The sequence below is a fragment of the Mya arenaria genome, chromosome 8 (genome assembly GCF_026914265.1).
Source record: "Mya arenaria isolate MELC-2E11 chromosome 8, ASM2691426v1".
Lineage (NCBI taxonomy): Eukaryota > Metazoa > Mollusca > Bivalvia > Myida > Myidae > Mya > Mya arenaria.
This window is the reverse complement of record NC_069129.1, coordinates 7,048,360-7,069,751: the sequence shown is the minus strand read 5'-3', so window position 1 is coordinate 7,069,751 and position 21,392 is coordinate 7,048,360. Positions and strand designations below refer to the sequence as shown.

Below are 21,392 nucleotides of genomic sequence, written 5' to 3'. Positions count from 1 at the left end.
GCATATGATAATATTTTCTTATTTTGATTTCAGTTGAATTCTTCAAGACAAACATGGTGGCGTGTGTGACATGTTTCTCCCTCATTCTCTACGTTCCTATTTGTATCATCATTTGGTGTGTGGTAGGTATCCTTCAAATATCTCAATCTCTGACAAACATACAACAATCTCTTCAACAATAATTCTAGTTTTATTTATACTTGTAATACCCACTCTGTATTTGTCACTAAGTTTGAAATTATATTTTGTTCTATGGGATGGAATATTTTTTCTAATCTGCCGTACATTTTTTTGTAAATATGCAGTCAGCAATTTTTAAATTTAATAAAGTGAATTGGAAAATTTAAATAGAGGATGGGTCAGTGGACAAAATATAATCTCAGGTTGAAATGTTTGTTCATAATTTGCTTTATTCAATAAAGAACATCAAAATTGCTTTAAAATATTGATTGGTGAGAAAACGTTTTGTATAATCTAATTATAAACCTTCCGGGGCAGTGGGGTGTTGTATTTCTTAATTATTGTCAGGGTATTGACTCGTAAAGTTCAGAGGATACCTGGTCGGTAAGCTCAGTTGGTAGAGGGTCTGACTTTCGAGCAAAGGGTCCTGGGTGCGTTCCTTGACTTGTTATATACTTTTCTGAGCCTGTGACATTAAAACACTATCCATTTCAGGACCGACGTCGCATGAAGAAATGGGAAACTGAAAACAAGGTGCACGTGAGAACGGTACGTATAACTGACATCTGAGTGACGGACAATTTCATGGGAAATATCACTGAGCCATAATATATGTCTATTGAAAACAGGGTATACAGTAGAACCTTGCTGGCTCAAACTGTCTGGGACCCACGAATTCCTTGAACCTCGAAAAAATCAAGCCAAGTGAGAATGCTTACATACAGTATAAAGAAATCGGTCCTTTACATCCAGTCCGAGCCAACGAGGAATTCAACCCGAGCGAATTCGAGCCAACATGGTTTTATTGCGAAATGCACAAGTTCCATGATTATATTGGAGGACGTACCATATGAGGCCCTGATTACATTTATTTGCAGATAAACAATTGTTTGCAAGTTATTGACAGTGTGTCCAATGATTGATTACAAGGTATCTGGATAATTTGACTATGAGGGCCTTATTTATTGTAATCAGCGATGGATGATATACAGCTTATCTTTGAGACTGCACTCATTCATTTAAACATCAGAGATATTCCGCTTTAAAGAATTGATGCCTTTCGTTAAGATTAAGTTATTAACTTATTTGCATTTACGCCCTATCTAAAAGATTATGGAGTGGAAATAAACAAGTAATGCTATATTTGAGTATTTTACTCTATGTATGGTCTGATAATGCCAATTCTTTGATATTAAACAGGGTTCTTGGTCTGATAATACTGACACTCTCTTAAAAAACAGGGTTTTTGGTATGGTAATATCAAAACACTCCTATGAAATAGGGCTCTTTGTCTGGTAATGCCAAAACTCTCCTATGAAATAGGGCGCTTCGTCTGGTAATGCCAAAACTCTGCTATAAATTCGGCGCTTCGTCTGGGCGGCGTCAAACTCACCTATGAAACTGAATAACTTTAGTAAGGGTTAACATATCTTGACCAAACTTGGTCTATAGAAAGAGTTTATGGAGACCTTTCATGGGATTGCGTTTTGGGTCCCGAGGGTCAAGGTCACTGTTACTTAAAATAGAAAAACGGTTGAAACTGAATAACTTTAGTAAGGGTTGACATATCTTGACCAAACTTTGTCTATAGGAAGAGTTTATGGAGACCTTTTATGGGATTGCGTTAGGGGTCCCTAGGATCAAGATCAAGGTCACTGTTACTAAAAATAGAAAAACGGTTGAAACTGAATAACTTTAGTTAGGGATGACATATCTTGACCGAGTTTATGGATACCTTTCATGGGATTGCGTTAAGGGTCCCTAGGGTCAAGGTCACGGTCACTGTTACTAAAAATAGAAAAACGGTTGAAACTGAATAACTTTAGTTAGGGATGACATATCTTGACCAAACTTGGTCTATAGAAAGAGTTTATAGGTACCTTTCATGGGATTGGATTTGGGGTCCCTAGGGTGAAGGTCAAAGTCACTGTTACCAAAAATAGATAAACAGACACAGGCTGAAGTTTTTCTGTCAATCATTGCCAACCTGGTTTCGTCGAATTGCGGTGTTTCTTGTTTAATTATTAAAATATATTTTCAGGATCGGACCCTAGCTAAAGACGAAGACAAGCGGCCCATCAACCGGACACTGAACGCCAGCGACCTTATGGACGACTCATACAGACGACCGAACAGTAGAAACCAGATACAACCAACATTTAGTGTAGCATAACATGAGTTTGGTCAAGGTCATTTTATTTTAAAGGGAATCTAAATATAATTCAACTTTAATGTATTTCTGATTATAAAAGAAAATAAGGCAGATAATAACATTGCGTAATAACTTTGGAAAACAGCCTTGTTTATGATTGTATATGAAGCACATACACAACATACATATTTAAAACTGTTGTTTCAATAGGAAAGACAATAGTCTCATCACCATAAAAACTGCTGTTTCTTTCTTTTTCATTTTGAATGAATTGATGATATAATGATGTACTTCACAAAAGAGACATGCACTGTGTTAAAAGTATTAAATATATTTGTGCATTTTATTATAAAATGTTTGCACATTAAAAAGTAATGAATTATTTATGTCACATTTTTTCTGTAAATTTAATCCTGAATTTATTGATAAAATTTAGTGTTCAAAATTTTATTTTGTTTAATGGTATGCCGTCGTATGTTTATTTAAATTAATCAGCAGTCAGCTGTTATTGACTTTAATCAGGTGAATCGGCTGAATTAAATAGAGGCTGGGCCAAAAGACAAATCATGACTTTGAACACTATTTATCAATATGCTGTTTATCTATATAGATTAAACCTACACATATTTTTTTATTTGCTTGCAATGAGAGTTTTATAATATTTTTTTTATAATCAGGGTAGAAACATCTTTTACAGGGAGCTAAATAGCTCATATCTGCATATTTGAATACTCAAAAAAAAAATCAAACACTTTTATAATATTTTATAGAATTTATTGTCACATTCACTATTATATTTTGTCTGTCATATTTTACACCTATTATTTCTTTACCTGACTGCTAAGTTTCTAATTGGGATTTTTTTCCCTTTGAAGAACATGTTTTCATACGCCAAACACATCATTTAACATAAGGGGAGTTTTTATTTGTAAACATGTATTCATACGCCAAACACATTATAAAATAGTGCACAAGAAAGTACGCACATACATTGACATTTATTCCTGTGATATTAAAGCATTATAATAACTATCATAGCGGACTTTTTTCTCACAATTGGAAATTTTTCGGGCACGAAAATATACAAGCGCCCCGGGAGTTTGATCTTAGGGCAATATGATTTTCAAGCGCTCTGGTGATGCAGATTTTGAAAAACAGACGCCCTGGTACCGGGGCGCTAAAATAACTGTTGTAATTCTATTTACATGCTTGTATTGATATGTGCTTGTTCAGCCATTATTATTTGAAAAAATATGTTTAAGAACATCCTAGAAAGCGGCCACCTGCCAGCATTTTAAAGCACCTTCTTTTAGGGTTTGCTTTAGAGTCACTTCCGAAAAGTGAAGAAAAATTCTGATTATTCTCAGAATGAAAAAAAAAAAATTATCAATGCATTTTATTTTTTTTTATTTATATCCAATTTTTGTGTTACTCCTCATTTAACATCTTTGTAACCTTTGTATAAAAAGGAATGGCCCTAAGGATAATGGTTGTGCTAACATGTACCGCCAATGTCCAATCCTTCATCCATCATTTAACATATACTTTTCATATTATAAATCAAAATATACCTTACTGTGATAATTATTAGTATAGGGTCATTTTCTTATTGAGCATTATATTTGTTTAATTTTTCAGGTTCATTTTTAACTGTAAGGTATTTAATTACTGAAAGATACAAAATCAAAAGTTCTTTATCACTATTTAAAATTATCCAGGACAGTTATGTAATGACCATTTGTTTAAAGTGTCATTTACAGGTATATCTAAAAAAATACATTTATACACATGTATTTACACGAAAGCTTTGCTCCAAATCCTTTACTAATCTCAGTTATATTTTACTAAATCTTAATATGTTTAATGGCAGTCCAAGTAGTGGTGGCATTTATCAATTGTAATGTGTGTTTTTTTATGTACTATTTATGTGTTGTCAATCTGTGATAAATTCTGTGTTAACAAGTTTTATCGTTGAAAAGAGTTTTAAGAATGCATTGTGACTCTACAAAATGATCTGAATGAAGATAATGTTTCCAATTCATTTATTAATTTTTTTAAAATGATTTGAACAAATTACAAATTCATTAATTGTATATAATGATATATGGTCAGTTATAGTGTATATAATTGGGTATGTTGTGACTATGTGTGTTTTACTTGAATGTAGTGTGTTTTACATACTGTAGAACCACTTTAGTTTTTTTTCGGTATTTTTCAGTGAAATTCAGAGTAAATATGTATTTCGGGCTGTTGCATAGGATTTTTAGATAATAAATGTTGTAGTTTCTGGCAACATAGAAATTTTCATAATTTTTGAACATCTGATTTAAAGTAAGACAATAATGTTGATATGGCTGTTTCTATTGAAATTCCAATTTTTTGAAAGTCTGAAAGATTTTTTTACAAATAAATGCAATTAGTTCATGTCAAAAAACCTTATTTCGAGATATCCTGAAAGTTTAAAAACATTTAGTGATTCAAAAATTACATTACAAAATTCCCTTTCAAATAACCTTTGAAATTAAAAAAATGATCTCACAAATTTCAGCAAGATTTGTTCACATGTGAAAAAAGAAGAAAATAATATTATAATTAATTACCTACAGTATGTGAAACCCGCAACATATTTTATTTTACTTAATGGAAGGCAAGTCTGTTTTCGAGCGCCTTTTCATTAATTTATATGTTATTGTTGTATAAATCTGTGATATTATTGTTTTAGAATTGTTCTTACAACAGTCAAGGAATGGATTACCTTTTTAAAAATAGAACATGGTTTATTCATACGTGAAATGTTGCTGTTATGTTGTTATACATTTAGTTTAATGGTCTAACAGAGTAATTTTGTTGTATAGGTACTGGGGTAATTGGAACTATATTTAGCAGTATGTTTCAAAAATTGTTTTTTTTATCTTTAAAAATTTTCTTTTATTTTTTTTATTCGTGTTGGGTGTGAAAATAGTCTTATACAAATATATACTTAGATTAAACTAGATAACAGTTATATCTTGTCTGATGATTTACTTCATAGCTTAGAATTTGAATTAGAATTAATATTACTCTTATTTATGTGATACTCAACTTTTTATATAGTCCTTATACTTTTATACATTATAGGTTATTTTCTGTGTTTTTATTTGAGGATTCTGCCGCGTGACATTTGTGTATGGTGTAGTATATCGTATATACAGACGTTGCGATCATGTAGTCATGTGACTTGTTTTATGTTGACTTGCCAGTTATAACACAACATGTCACAATAATTATGTTGATTTATCAAGTTAAAACCAGACACCAGATGGTCCCAAAATCAGCAAATACAGTATTTCCTCTAAACAAGGCTAGAAATGCTAATAAAAACTAGTATGAAACCGATTATAATCACTTTACATGATTAAACGAATATTTTGTCACTTTCTTAGCTGAGTTTACCTGTTTAAAATAGCACACAATGGTTTCCCAGTTAATAGTGAGTATATAAAGCATGTGAAAGTCACATAATTAGTGCAGATACATTAACCAACGCTATTTTAAAATTTACTGGTATTTACTGGTACTCAGTAAATTTGGAATTGGAAAAGTACGCAAAAACATTTTTTTTTCTTGCAATGGTATCATCTGGTGTCTTGTCCCTTTAATAAGTGAACAAGTCAACATTATGAGTGTGACATGTTGTGTTATATCTTGCCAGTGGTCATAAAAATAAGTAAACATGACTACATCATTACATGATCTGTAGGTACAATATACTCTTCCATAATTTGTGATTTGGTTTGATGACTTATACAATTATGTTGAGGTCTGATTTACATTTTTTATTAGAAGGCAATATAAAAAGACATAATATTAAAAACTTCTTTTAGTGAGGCAAATAATTTTAACGTCTCAAATTTGCGATTTAAATATTTGCTCAAACTTACTGAAAACGCATATTTTTAATAGATTTGCTCAAAATAGCTACATGATTATATTTTGGAAGTTTAAATGTCCGCAATAACATTATCTCTTTGTACATTACGATAGCATCTGTTCTATTGTTTCTATTGTTCTTTCTACCAGTAATTGTGATATTTTGCTTAAAAGTGTGAATTATGCAGTTTAATATTTGTATGTAAAAGATTGTCTTATTTACATAAATATTTTGCTATTGGTTTTTCGATTGCATATATTCAGCCAGGTTGTTACAATATTTTAATTGTGATACTATTCTCTCAGCTACCAGGAGCCAAATTATTTAAGCTTACTAGTAAAAAAAATTCAACTTTGTAAAATATTACGAATGATTAACAGCGAATCATTTAAAGCAAATTTACTAACGGTTTAAGAAAAATGCATAAAACATCAATTTTCAGACTTAAATATGAAAATCTGCGATCTGATTTTTTGTCAGCAGTCTTATATCACTGGTTTACATGCATTTTCGCATAAATTGGCTCGTTCTAAGACAAAAAAAAAAGTTGTCATAACATTCAATCTGTGAGAGTGCAGCTTTAAAAACACTCTTATTTAACCAGATTTATTCATAGGCATTTATAATTTAGACCACTATCTCTTGCAAAGACATTGTTAGTTAAAGCTTAAAAGAAACATATTTTCACTGAGTTGAATTTTTTTACTAGTATGCTTTTTGAATATGGCCCCTGTATTGAGTTAAAAAAATCCAATTGTTGTATTCTTTAAATATGCAAGAATTTATTGGAAGAATGAGACCTGATTTTACTGTTTTATTTTAAAAATAACATATTTGCTGTTGTTTATATATTTTGATAATATTAGAATTATAGATTATAAAACAAAATACCTGTTAAATCACGCGTTTGTTTACCTCGATCAATAATTCGATGGTATAGAATATTTAAACTCCACTCCAGTAATTTTCCTGTCACCTTTAAGATTTACGACGATAGGAAAACTTACTCTCGAATTAAATATAGTTTTAGAGAGTAGACAAATAACATTGTGCTGCCGATTCGTTCTGCAATCATAACCATTCTTTGGTTGAAGAAGACACAACAAGTATCAGTGTGTATATACCACGTGATAAATTACGTCATATATGCTTCGTCGGAAGGCAATATTTTGCTGAAAATAAAGACTTAAATAAAAAATATATTTTACTTTACTACACCATTTTAAATGAAACAAAGGGCAGTCTATGCCGCTTAAATAGCCCCGCCTTCGTTGTATTACCGAAGTTTGATAAAGTTATGAGTTTCATCAAACACTTTGACAAACCTGTTTCCAAAATAATGTTTTGACAGTGCTCCATCAGGCCGTATTGTGAAAAGGTTTGTCGAAATGTTTTAAGAAACTCAACTCTCAATCAAACTCTGGTAAATATGCCAAAATCAGCTGTTTCTGAAACAAAAAATAAATAAATAAGTGTCAAATCGGTCAATCTGTGAGAGTGCAGCTTTTAAAGGAATTTATTTTTTATGATTATCACGATAAACTACTTTACATCATATTAAGTAATTTGACTGAATGAAATAAGATACCTAATTACTCCTGATCTTGTTTACGCTTAAGATTTTTAGAGGAATTGGTGCCGGAATATTATAATTATATTATAAATGTATACCTACCTTCTATACATGTAACGACCAAAACAATGACACCATTCCTCAAGATCCCCATGCTTAAGAAATACAAACACGCTTAAGAATTATGTTTTTTATTTAAATTGTATAACGCATTTTTTTTATAATTGGTCGATTGTATTAAATGAAACAGAAATGCTGAGGTAATTACACTTAAATAGCAAGTTGGTGTTTACAAAAACGGATTTTCCTTAAACTTGAAAAATGAACATGAAAACAAAACGGCTCTAAGTGGTATTGAATAAAAAAGACAGATAGAATAGTTCAGCATTTTAGGGCAGAATCCACTCAAAAACCGGGAAAAGGAATCATGGGAAAATAGTTCCAGGACGGAAATGACCGAGCAACCAGGACGGAAATGACCGAGGAAATTGATTAAAAAATGTTATTTGAAAATAAGGTTGTCAACAGTGGTCAAAAATATTTGTCTAAGTTAATGATATGATTAAAGCATTTGTTTTGCCATTATCACCCGGAAAACCGCTTATGCCAACACAATTATCGCCGTCAAAGAGGTACCATTGGTCGGTTTATTAAAAAAGGCGACGCAAAGCTATGTATTTGACATAAGCAATAAAGATATGAATTGTTTTTTAATATTTATTCATTTAGTATCAATTTTTTATATTAATATGACAATTTCAAAAGATGTGTCATTTATTGAAATAAAACAGTCTGTTCCGTTTGAAACATGATTTATTTAAAACACAAACGGAATACAATTTAGTGTAATGATTGTGTTCTCATTCCCCCTTATGTATCGAATACTCTAAAATAATATCTTTCTCAATTCTGCGTTAACAATCATTATTTTACTAATTTGAGGATACAAATATGTTCCGAACAGTTAATATATTTACTTAAAGGCCTAGTTTAAGCCTTCTATAAGTGACCCCCCCCCCCAATCTGTGTACAGTACACAACCTCTGTGTATCTTAATCTAATTGCCTTGATCCCTCTTATCAGATCTCTGATCTGAGTATCCTACCGTGTAGCTTTGGGTTTTTTATTATGGAAGTTGACCCTAAATGGCCCTAAGCCAATAAACGAATATACAGGAAATTGGCCTACTGTGACACTAGTGCAATTAGCAGGAGATGCACAGCAGGGGTTTATCATGCCAAACATTCCTTAAACTAGGCCTTTAAGATTTTACTGAACGCACTAAGTTCTTCTGTGTACCGCAAACTCATTTTAAGTCCTGCATACCAAAAAGGGTGTTCAGCCTATAAAATGCTATACTTATTGTAGGGTTGTCAGTAAGCATGTTAAATATTGTATGTAGATATGTCTTACCTCTGAACGTACTTCAATATTTAAATCTGCGGGCTTAGAACAAAAGCTATATTCGATCAGACATTCAATATTATTTTGAAAATGCTATAATGCCCATCAAATAGCCACACGTTTTAGACCATAAACGGTCGTGATGGACGAACGTATAAGGTTACAATGCATGTGCATAGTCAAGGATTGAAACTAACAGCACTTGACTATGTGGACTTTTGGACTGAGGTTGTCATGTTGCGTATATCAATATACATTTTCTAGAGATTCACCGCCTATGTATCATAGCAACCTAGGATTTGAAACAAACAATAATAAGGAGCATTAAACATATTATTTTACACTACAAGGAAAATCTTTAATTAATGAGCACAAAAATGGTTTCCTATTATATTGTTCTATATCATGTTTCAGCAGGCTATAAACCTTTTTCAATTACTTATTATCACTGACCCATGAACGTTTCACACTCCATTTAATAAAACCCATATACCTATAATATTTCAGAGATAAGCTTTCCTTAATGTCTGTATATGAAATCATTTTGACCAAGAAGACGTTTGCAGGATTGAAGATGAACTCGATGCATTATTTCTAGAAATGTTTTACTGGGGCTATCATAAGACTTATGACATTATTAAAAGAACAATCAACTGAACAGATGCAAAAAAGAAAAAAAATCATAATTAAAACTTCACAATATCTGATAATATCCAGGTACCACCTAGCCCTGCATTGACGCCTGGAAAGTAATATCGGATACCGGGCAATACCGGGAACCGGATACCGGGTATTAGCACCCTCAAGCGCTCAAGAGTCAAGCGTCTGTCGGCGTTTCCATTGGGTGCAGGACGAAGTGAACCATTTCACAAGTGTACCATTTCAGGACCAAGTGAACCACATATGTATTATATAGTGGCTATTGTGTGATGGCACACTGCCTGAAAGGTGATAATAACTAGTAATTATCGCCATTTGAATGCAAGACTTCACACATTTGCTACACTGTTAAAGATGTTTATTTAGCTGTTAGAAATTAACTTTTAAGCTTCATGACAATTAGTATAGTAGCTATTTTATGATAGTAACATAAATACAAGAGATGCATAAACATTATGATATTTATTACTTGATGCATTCAACATTATTGGCTATTACTAAGGTGTTTAAAAATTCAGTATTTTGTTATTATTATATCATAGGCTCAGATTATCTTTAAAATGCTAGCGAAATGCAGATGGATCCAGCCAAAATGTCATGAAACACCCACACTTATTTGTTTTTGGTACATGACTGAGGTGTAAATAACAAACATAGAGAATTTTTGAACATATATGGAATAAAATTCAACAAAGTAGGATGTATTGATAATATATTCATTATAAGGATTAAATAAAAAGGTATTTTGTTTTTCATTTTTCTTTTCCTTTTTTCAAAACATTGTTATATCAAAATACATAATTCTAATAAATAAACACTTTGATATGATTAACAATTTATCCATATCATCTATTAAATCATTTATACTCAGGAAAATAAACTCTGAAACATAATATTTCATTAAGAGAATATTCCCTATATAACATATAGATGGTTCACTTCGTCTCACCAAGTGGTTCACTTAGTTCTGGTTCACTTAGGAAGTGGTTCACTTCGTCCTACATTCTTTCCATTCATGTTGAAAGTTGTTCGTTTACGTCGATGCTATTGTCTATCTCAGATTATTATACGACCTCTTATTGGGCATTACAATTATTAATATAATGTAAAGTAGCTCGACTACCGTAAATTGGTCGTTTAAGGTGATACAACATGGCGGCGACCATGCAAAAAAGTTTATTGGAGGCTCTGGATGCGATTCGAACACATGAAATTGAAACAACAACTCGTTTTGTGTCATGGTCTTCGCCTAAAGGATTTGGAAATCTTGGTAATGGTTTTAATATTGCTCTAACTTCGAGTTTATAGACGAGAGTCAACAGAGGGGAAACATATTTTTTGTGTCCATCTTGAAAACAAATTATGAAAATTTAGTAGTTGAAGCATAAAATAGTGGTCTTATTGTCCTTTCCGATAACTTGGTTACTTCCCCTGATTTCTAAGGGAGGCTACTCCATTTCCTACTTCCGGGGAATACATTTTGCAAGATGGCCGACGTAGACAATGAGATCACTGGGGCGTGTATGAATAACAATGAGTTGACACCATTTAAGGTCGTCGATTTGAAAAGATACCTTGCGAACCGGAAATTGAATGTATCAGGTCTTAAATGCGAATTGATTGAGAGGATAAAAGGCGCATATAGACTTTCTATAACTGACAAACGCGTGCTGGAGGAGAGAGATCGGGAAGAAAGAGAGAGAAGAGCAACCGAACGCTTTATCCTCCCATGTGGCGAGGGTCTTCCACCGCCATCAACACTGAAGGCATGGAAGTCCACTATTGATCTGTTTCCTGCTGTAGAGGAAAAGGATATATACAACTACATTGTACTGAAAAGAGACTCGAAACGTCAATTGAAGGCGAGGACTTATTATGTGGACGGACATGTACAGAAAGTTGAGGTATGTCAAATAGTGAGTTTATAATAAGTCTGAGGCTGTTTTTTCTGCCATGTTTACTTCATCTAGTTATATAATTAGCTCAAGGGGACTATTTTGACTTGGACATAAAAATAATTTGGTGTGAAAAATGTACTCAACATTTTTATGTAGGCGGGGCTAGCCACAATTAAGGGGGGTGTGGTGGATGCAAGCACATGTATGTGTCGAACCACACTGACTATATACTTATCTTAATTTTAAAAAAAATAATGTATTTTGTACAATTTTCATATGTTCTATGATGTATGTTGTTTATTTATTGTCATTTAAATTAAAATATTATTTATAATTTATTCTTCAGGTCCATCTCATAAGCGAAGAGTGCAGCCACTGTTATGTTCAAGCTTCCGTGCTGCCATCATTTCCAACTGCAGACAAAAGAAAGTCACCAGAGTACCAACCCTGGATCCTTCTGTCGAAAGTGACTGGCTGCATACACTCCGCGTTCTGCAACTGTCCAGCTGGGTAAGTTGAATTAATTTGTGATAAATCAAAGTCTCTGATCTGCATTGATGAAAGGTGTCAAACCCACACACGCTAGGCTATTTTGTCAGTATTATCAAATACTTAAACTTGGGGCATTCTTCAAACTATTTCATATCTTCTTATCAAACTTGGTACACTTGTTACAAGAGACAAAAAAGCACATGTTATAACTGTCATAATTTTGGCTTTCATGGTTAGCTGAGTTTTGCTATTTTTTTCTGAATGAAAGAACAGGCGAGCTTATGTATTGATTCAATGAACTCCCTTCACCGTGTTGGTGTTTACTTATGGCACTGTTTGTGTTTTGTATGTTCATGGCCTACCAGGAAATACTAAGTGTAAAATACTGTGTATTCACCTCCATTTTCAAACTTTAATGTTTTGGAATATACATGTAAGTATAACAAGTAAAAAGGCACACATGTAAATGAATTTTTTTATTTTCATCTAGTGAAGGTGAATGCTGCAACCATATTGGTGCCCTGCTGTATGGACTTGAAGACCTGACGCGTAAAAAAACCCTTGCTCCAACATCCAAACCCTGTGCCTGGAACAACTTCAGCATGCTGTCTGCACCACGGAAACGTAAGCTGTCGCCTAGGAAATCTGAAGATCTTATGTTCTCAAAGAAGAAACTGTACAACGTGTCAGTACGTAAAGTTTCTGTAAACAAAAACCATGAACTGAACTCTATCAATGGATGCACTGTTAACATTGACAGATTTAGGCAGAAACTGGTTGGTTCGAAGTTGAATGTAGGCTGGTTAAAAAACTTTGAAATTGAAACAACTGAAAATGAACCAGATCTCCCTGTGTTACATTCTGTGCCATTCAACTACCATGATAGTGTAAACTTGAGGGACAGTTCTAGTAAGACAGTGTTTTTGGATCATTTTGACTCTTTGAAGCAAAGCGCTGAAGAAATTCAATTAACTGAAATCTTAACAAGGGGCCAAAAAAGTGGGAAATGGCAAGAGGCCAGAAAAGAACGCCTAACAGCTTCAAACTTTGGCAGCATCTGTCGTAGGAAAGAATCAACTGAACCTGACGGACTCCTGCGGCAGATGTTGTATTCCAATTTCACAAGCAAGTACACAGAATATGGAATTAAACATGAGAAGGCTGCAAAGAGAATGTATGCGAAAGCAATGCAAACTGACCACAAAGGACTAGCAGTTAAAGACAGTGGTCTAGTTGTATGTGCCGACAGACCCTACCTTGGTGCCAGTCCAGATGGGCTTGTGTTCTGTTCACATTGTACAGAAAGTGTTGGTCTGGTTGAGATTAAGTGTCCTGCCTCTAAGAAATGGAGGATGCAAACGCCTGAGGAATGCTGTGAAGACAATGATTTTTTTTGTCAGTTAGAGAATGGCAAGGTGTTACTCAAGGAAACACACAAATATTACTACCAGGTCCAAGGGCAGATGGGAATCACCGGGAGGAAATGGTGTGATTTTGTAGTTTGGACATGTGTAGGTCTTTCTATACAGAGAATTGCATTTTGTGAATCATTTTGGCTGAAAATGTTGTGTCAACTTGACAGATTTTGCCTTGAATCATACATTCCTGAACTGTACGCACAACGTGTTAAAAGGGGAATGAGTCTGTTCAATTGATTTGTACATCGTCTAGTTATGTGTTGTTTATACATGTACATTTGAATGATCAATAATGGCAATTTATGTGAATATCTTGTTTGCTTTCAGTTATTTTCATAACTATATTCAAAATGAAACTCCAAAATGACTGTATTGTTACTATAATTTGAAACCATGAATAAAAAAGTTGTAAATCTAAATTTTGGGCAGTATTTTGAAAGTATGTGTACTTTTGTCAACATATTGTGATTATGCGATGCTGTAAATCTACTTTAATTATTTCCTTGTTTTATGTTTGACCTTTTCTACTTTTCCTTTCCATTTATCTAGTTTTCAGGGATGTATTTCTGAGCTTAATAAATGGACATATGTTTAACCTTTCAAGTGTGTTATTATTGCATTTTGTGTGCAGGATAGTGATAGCGTTTATATTGCCATTGTTTAAAGAAGTAGCTGAGTTTTACTCTAAAACAATTGAAGATGTTCAATTGAATATTGGTTTGCATGTAGCTACTGCACGGCCCATAACTCAAGACTGTCGAGTTGTTCTCCTTTTCTGACTTGCTAATTAAAAACAACAAATGAGTGTTACTTTCTTATGTTTGCAGGGTGCAAAACTTAAAGGGGCTATACACCGTGTGATGAAATATCGAAAAAAAAAAGAAACTTGTCAAAAACTGACATAAACTTGGTATCAATGTGTACAATGCATTGAAACTAACTAACTGAAGTACCACATACCGTAGTATACAATTAATTTATTTTCGCATTATTTTTTCCATATTTCTCCATTAATTTTTTTTTACTGGGTATGTATACCTAGTAGAATTCATTCTTATGCGTGATTTGCTAGTTGATGATATCATGGGATATAACCAAGTAAGGTATATTAGCTTAAGCATTCATATGGTTTCGGATAAGCCTTCGTAGCAAAGTGGATACAACACTGGACAGCTATTTTGGTGACACTAGTTCAATCCATAGCTCAATTTTCTTTTACATTTTGTTATTTCTTTACCATTATCATATCAGAAGAGTAAAACATTTTATTAAATAATTTGTCCTGAGATTTGTTACAGAAAAAAACTTTATTGGTGCCAATCTGGTGTACAGTCCCTTTAAACATTGGGACATATTTAGCATGGGGCTAGTTTTTTTAATCTAATGTATCTTAAAGTTAACATTTGTCGGGCATTTCAGTTTGATCTATGGCACTCTTGCCTATTCTTATTTCCACTTAGTTCAATTATGAAACTGATATGAAAATGGTTCATACTGAAAAATCCTTTAAGCAATTCAATACTAATGATTTGAAGTAGGTGGTAGATCAATTACACATGGCAAATAAAAAAAAACTCATTTCAGAGCCAAACTTAATAAGTGATCTTTGACTTTTATTCTTAGAAATGTTACAAATAATAAAACCACAAAATACAAAGCAGATGTTTCACAAACAAAAAATTATATCAATAAATTGATCAGTTAATGCATACATGTTTCAAATCAAATCTTGAAATCCATTCACATGAGCATATTTCCTTATCCATTTTTGTCAAACCTGAATCAAATGTGTAATCTCATATGTTATCATATAACTTGCTCGAAAAAATGATTTTAAAACAAAATTGTAATTTCATTGTTCTAGTTAGAAGTATACAAGTTTTTATCCCTAAATCTAATGCTTGATATATACAAACGCTTTCATTGACACATGAGTTATTATTGAACAAGTGGTGGCCATAGATTTGTCAAATATGTGCATATTTTGAACACTTTAGAAATTCTCCTTGACTGTGTTATAGGAATATTGCCATGCAATATTCGAAAGTTCTTGATTCTCTCCATTTGCCTTTCAACATGTATTCGTAAACTTGCAATATCTTTTGTAAGGAGAACCTCACGTTTAGAGAATTGTTTTCCTTTCTGTTTAAATGGTGGAATAATGAGATGAATGCCTCTTGGAGTAGTAAGGTCTGTAATAGTGAAACCCTTATCAACCATTATGGCGTCTCCTTCTTCAAGCAAGTCCAAGAGTCCACATTTTTCTGTGAGTTTCTTGTCACTGGTACAGCCCACCCAACAGTCAGAAACAAAAGTTACAACACCATTTGGGCTTATACCCACCAAAATCTTATGAGTCATGTGAGACTTGTAATCACTGTACATTAAACTTTTCAAAGAAAGAGAACTGGATGTTTCACTGTAAATTTCAGTGCAGTCGATAATAATTCTAGTGTTAGAATATTTCTCTTTAAATTGTTCAGGCATGTTATTTTTCACTACCTCACGAGATGGCCATTGAACAAGAAAGGATAATTGTACATGTAAATAGTTGATCCATCTTTCAACAATGTCACTACATTGTGAAGTGGATATGCAAAACCTAGTACCTAGATCTTCAAATAACAGACCTAGACGTAGGCGCATCAGCACCATGAAAAATTCATCCAGAACACTTAGAGTTCTTGGCCGTCCTCCATCTGAATCTTTATAGTTAAGTTTCCGCCTTGATGTCCGCACTTCAGCTTCATCCTTGATTTCATCAAACAAAGCTTCAAACACAACTCGATTAGGGATTCCGGTGTAAAAACTGACCAAATCGTCATTGTATTTTACGTCATCATATGTGAGCATAGGTAGCTGACATTGTACACCAAAGTCTCTAGTAGAATGTTCTGTTTGTGAACTGAAGTCTGCTGTTTTTCCCAGGAAACTTTCTTCAGTTTGTACTTCCATCACTGCACAGTTGTTCTCAGTCTGTGTGTCACAACATCTGAAACATATACAAATTGATCATGTACCCATTTACCACATCTTACATGTACAGTCTGGTAACCCTAACCAAATGTTTGTTTTTTTGGCCTTAAACATTTACAAACACTTAAATTTTCCTATTTTTGTTAAAGAATGAAGAAAAATGATCAGAAGTAATTAACTTATCAGATCGATTTCATAGCACAAGAAGCAATATATATATATATTGAACAATACCTAAAGGACTGATTCTGTGGCTGTAGTACTGGTCCCATGCAGTAATCATGCAGGTGGACAGAGGTATCAATGGCATGCCCGGAAGGGGATACAAATGACAGTTGTGGCTGTATACTATCATCATTTGACAGTTCTAGGTCTAAATCGTCATTGACCGTATCACCATCATCATCATCACCTACGTCTTCATCAAGGAGCTGAAATTGCAAATGAAACTGTATAAGATAAATGTTTTAGTACAAAATCTGCCAGGCTATATGGTACACATTTTTCCAGGCTGTATTTGAAAACAATTCTTTAATCATTTCTTAAATTACAAAATTTACAAATAAGTGCTGTGACATTGTTTTTAAGCACCGTTGATATAACATAATTCATTTTGAGGTGCATGTAAGGAAGAACTTAAACTAATATAAGAAATAAAAAATACCGTTGGCTGGAAGGTTTTGGTAGCACCAGTCTCAGTTGGAAACATAGATGGAAGTGTATGCTGGAATGAAGGTCCTCTGAAGCCAACAAAATGCTCACTACACAATCGTCTGTGTTCATTCCACTGGAACGATCTCATGACCGTTTTACATCGCTGCACCCACACACGTTTTAAACGTTTGTTCTGAGGAAAACGGTGCAATGACACTTTTCTCCCATCAATAACCTTTCCTCTGTAAATTCCTTTACAAATACAACAGTACTTAGGGGTTTTCCTGCCCGTTTTCTTTATTAGTTTTGAATCTTTACTTTCCATTTTCACTTGTTGCTGTTTACTTCCTGGTTTGTGTAGTCCCCGGAAGTAAATTTCCGCTTTTTGCGCATGCCCACTTGAAGAGTATTCAGGGAAAGATAATCGAGTTATCGGAAAGGACAATTGTCATATTATCTATCATGATCAACGCAGTATAGATTTGTTCCTCTTGTCTATCGTAAAATATTATTCTTAAAATGTTGAACTTTAGCTGTTTATCCAGATTTTTTCTTATTATCTATCGTAAAATATGTTTTTTAAAATTTATGATAGACAATAAGAATTCTTCATATTTTTCTTATTTGTCCTATAATTACATGAAAACACAAGTAGTAAGTTTCTTACAGTCTATCATGATTTTTGCGTTAGGCCACTCCTTTTTTATTTTTTGGTTTACAAGAATTTTTCGGGTGTGTAACCCATGCTAAGTCCGAATATTTTCGGACCGGGATATCTACCATGGGATGTTCACCAAATCCATTTCAAATTCAAATCATTGCAGCAAATTAGCACATCAGTACATAAAAATCACATAGCAAAATAATAAATCTAGCATGTGACTTAACTTTATGTACCAATTATAGTAAACTGACAGAGAAATCAATAATTATGTATCGGATATTTTCATCTTCTCCCAACTCCGCCATTTTGTGTATACATGCGTTCACAGAGCATCTATGCTTCATGCTTGTTTATTTTGCATTTTAAAGAGTATTCCTTGGTTAAAACAACAAATCTCATTCATAGTGAAATATCAAGTTCATTACAAATTGAAATGGACTTATTCAAAATAGTTTTCAGTGTTGTTTTATCTAAATGTTTTGCATACAACTCCCCGGCATTAGTAAATGTCATTGACACATGTGTTCAACTCTTTCATTGTTTTAACTCTACTATTAACCCAAACATAAATAAACATGTAATCTAGAATAAACACAAGCTTTACATTGACTATATGACAAGTATTTCCAAACCATTCTGTGATTTAAAATCCATAAACACCATCGACCGAACTTGTGAAACTAGGTCACCGGTGTCGACTTAGAAATTTTAATTTCGATTTAACCACTCACACTTAGTGCACTGTTATTTGATATTTAACCATAACATGTTATAAAATGTTTTTCTCACACATAATTTACAGATATTTGTGTCTACTAATTCGATGGCAGCCGCTGACACTTATTTTTTATCTATAAACAACAATATTTTCATGACCTAAATTGGCGGAAAATAACAACAATCACGTGACAGTTATTGTTTGTGTCGGCTGTTAAATTTGCCATTTTTTTGCTATTGTTATTTTAACAATTTCTGCATGTTTTAATTAATTATATCATACAAAGAATGACTGCTATCGTCAATTCCACCATTGCCAACGGCGCTGCCATAACAGTTGACTGGCTCACATGCTATCACTATAATTTGGCGAATACGGCTACGGAACAACAAACCAGTCGAGATTTACTGCATTCGTACTCTTATCTGTTCGTTTTTCTTTCGTTTCGCACCAAAATCAATACGGTCAGGAAAATAATTTTGAAAAAAAAAGTGAAATTCATTTTTTTTTTTTTGTACTTTTCAGAAAATTAGACCCGCCGGTTTTGTAAACCAATTTATATAAAAGTAGTGGCCTTACTGTAACTATGTATAATTTTTTTATGTATTGTCTATCATTAAATATATTTATTAAAATTTATGATAGATGGTAAGAAAAATATTTCATGATAGATAATAATGAAAATAATTCATGATAGACAGTAAGAAAAAATTTCATGATAGACTATGAGAAATATTTTAAATTAAAGACAATAAGAAATATTAAAAAAAAATCTTATTTTCTATCCTAAAATATGATAATATTTATGATAGACAGTTAGAAAAATATTTCATGATAGGCAATAATAAAAAGAATTCATGATAGACAGTAAGAAATATTTTTCATGATAGACAATAAGAAATATATTTCATGACAGACAATATAAAGAATATGTTTTCTTATGTATCATTTACATTAAAAAATATTGTCTATCATAAAACATGGTTTTCTTAATTGTCTTTCCTAAACATATATATTTTATTTATTTTCTAATATAAAATGAATCTTTCATACTGGGATTAATCTTATCAATAAAAAAATTGAAATGAACATTACTGTTCATTTAACTTTAACCATAGTTTATCTGCCATCACATGGCTTCAAGATAAGTTTAATGAATTTTATTATAATAATAAGGTAATAAGTGATACTGGTTATGAAAGTTTATCGTAAAAGCAGGGGAGGATTCAGGATTAGACGTTAGAGAGGGCATACCTAAGGGGCGTACTCCGCTCCCCAAGAGATGGCATACCTGAGGGGCGTACCCCGCTCCCTAAGAGAGGACATACCTAAGGGGCGTACCCCACCCCCCAAGGGTCCGCTAGACGTAAGCAATTTGTGAAGAAATCAGAAAGACATACAAGTGAATATAACACATCGGTGGACTTCAAGTAGTGGTGATATTGACTTCATGGCATATCTTGCACATATTCAAGGATTGCGTTCTGCTACAAGACTGGAGAAAATAATTTTTTTCTCAGTTTTATGGCATGTATGCTTTTCTTGTTTTCAACAAATATCACACGGATGATGGATACATTTTCAACAGTATATGAAATTGTTGGAAGACGAGGAAACTGTTGTTTATTTACGGATGAAGAAACATCAAGAGGACATAATTAAAGGAAGTTGGGCTGTTTGAATTTGTTGTTAGCTCACCTGTCACATAGTGACAAGGTGAGCTTTTGTGATCACAATTTGTCCGGCGTACGTCCGTCGTCCGTCCGTCCGTAAACTTTTACTTTAAACGACATCTCCTCATAAACCGCTTAGCCAATTTTATCCAAACTTCACAGGAATGTTCCTTGGGTGGTCCCCTTTGAAAATTGTTCAAAGAATTGAATTTCATGCAGAACTCTGATTGCCATGGCAATGGAAAGGAAAAACTTTAAAAATCTTCTTCTCCCAAACCACAAGGCTTAGGCCGTTGATATATGGTAGGTAAGATCACCAAATGGTCCTCTACCAAGATTGTTCAAATTATGGCCCTTGGGTCAAAATTGGCCCCGCCCCGAGGGGTCATGGGTTTTCTCTATATGTTTATAGTGAAAACTTAAAAAATCTTCTCCTCTGAACTTACTTGGCCTAGAGCTTAGATATTTGTCATGATTCATCGTCTAGTGGACCTCTACAAAGATTGTTCAAAATATGGCCTTGGGGTCAAAATTGGCCCTGCCCCGGGGGGTCATGGGTATACTTGATATGTTTATAGTTAAAACTTCAAAAATCTTCTCCTCTTAACTTACTTGGACTAGAGCTTAGATATTTGGCATGATTCATCGTCTGGTGGACCTCTACAAAGATTGTTCAAATTATGGCCCTGTGGTCAAAATTGGCCCTGCCCCTGGGTGGTCATGGGTTTTCTCTATATGTTTATATTAAAAAAAATCAAAAATCTCCTCTGAACTTACGTTGCTTAGAGCTTAGATATTTGGCTTGATTCATCGTCTAGTGGACCTCTACAAAGATTGTTCAAATTATGGCCTTGGGGTCAAAATTGGCCCCGCCCAGGGGGGTTAGGGTATTCTCTATATGTTTATAGTTAAAACTTCAAAAATCTTCTCCTCTGAACTTACTTGGACTAGAGCTTAGATATTTGGCATGATTCATCGTCTAGTGGACCTCTACAAAGATTGTTCAAATTATGGCCTTGG

At 33.3% G+C, this 21,392-nt stretch overlaps 3 protein-coding genes across 3 annotated transcripts in view; 2 read left to right on the top strand and 1 right to left on the bottom strand.

The window, feature by feature from the left end:
• LOC128243947 (ADAM 17-like protease) overlaps window positions 1-7,394 on the top strand; it is a 53,150-nt gene extending 45,756 nt beyond the window's left edge. The window contains exons 17-19 of the mRNA XM_052961968.1: window positions 34-122; window positions 676-729; window positions 2,222-7,394. Coding sequence (XP_052817928.1) covers window positions 34-122; window positions 676-729; window positions 2,222-2,353 — 275 coding nt within the window. The 3' untranslated portion in view covers window positions 2,354-7,394. The remainder of the gene's footprint in view (window positions 1-33; window positions 123-675; window positions 730-2,221) is intronic.
• A 3,972-nt stretch (window positions 7,395-11,366) lies between these two features.
• On the top strand, window positions 11,367-13,944 carry LOC128243946 (uncharacterized). The gene is made up of 3 exons (XM_052961966.1): window positions 11,367-11,783; window positions 12,124-12,287; window positions 12,760-13,944. The coding sequence occupies exons 1-3, from the start codon at window positions 11,367-11,369 to the stop codon at window positions 13,922-13,924; spliced, it is 1,746 nt and encodes a 581-aa protein (XP_052817926.1). The 3' UTR covers window positions 13,925-13,944.
• A 1,962-nt stretch (window positions 13,945-15,906) lies between these two features.
• On the bottom strand, window positions 15,907-17,748 carry LOC128243945 (uncharacterized). Its single transcript, XM_052961965.1, has 4 exons — window positions 17,328-17,748; window positions 16,898-17,094; window positions 16,318-16,679; window positions 15,907-15,968 (listed from the first exon to the last, which is right to left on the bottom strand). The coding sequence occupies exons 1-4, from the start codon at window positions 17,640-17,642 to the stop codon at window positions 15,907-15,909; spliced, it is 936 nt and encodes a 311-aa protein (XP_052817925.1). The 5' UTR covers window positions 17,643-17,748.
• Window positions 17,749-21,392: the final 3,644 nt, after the last annotated feature.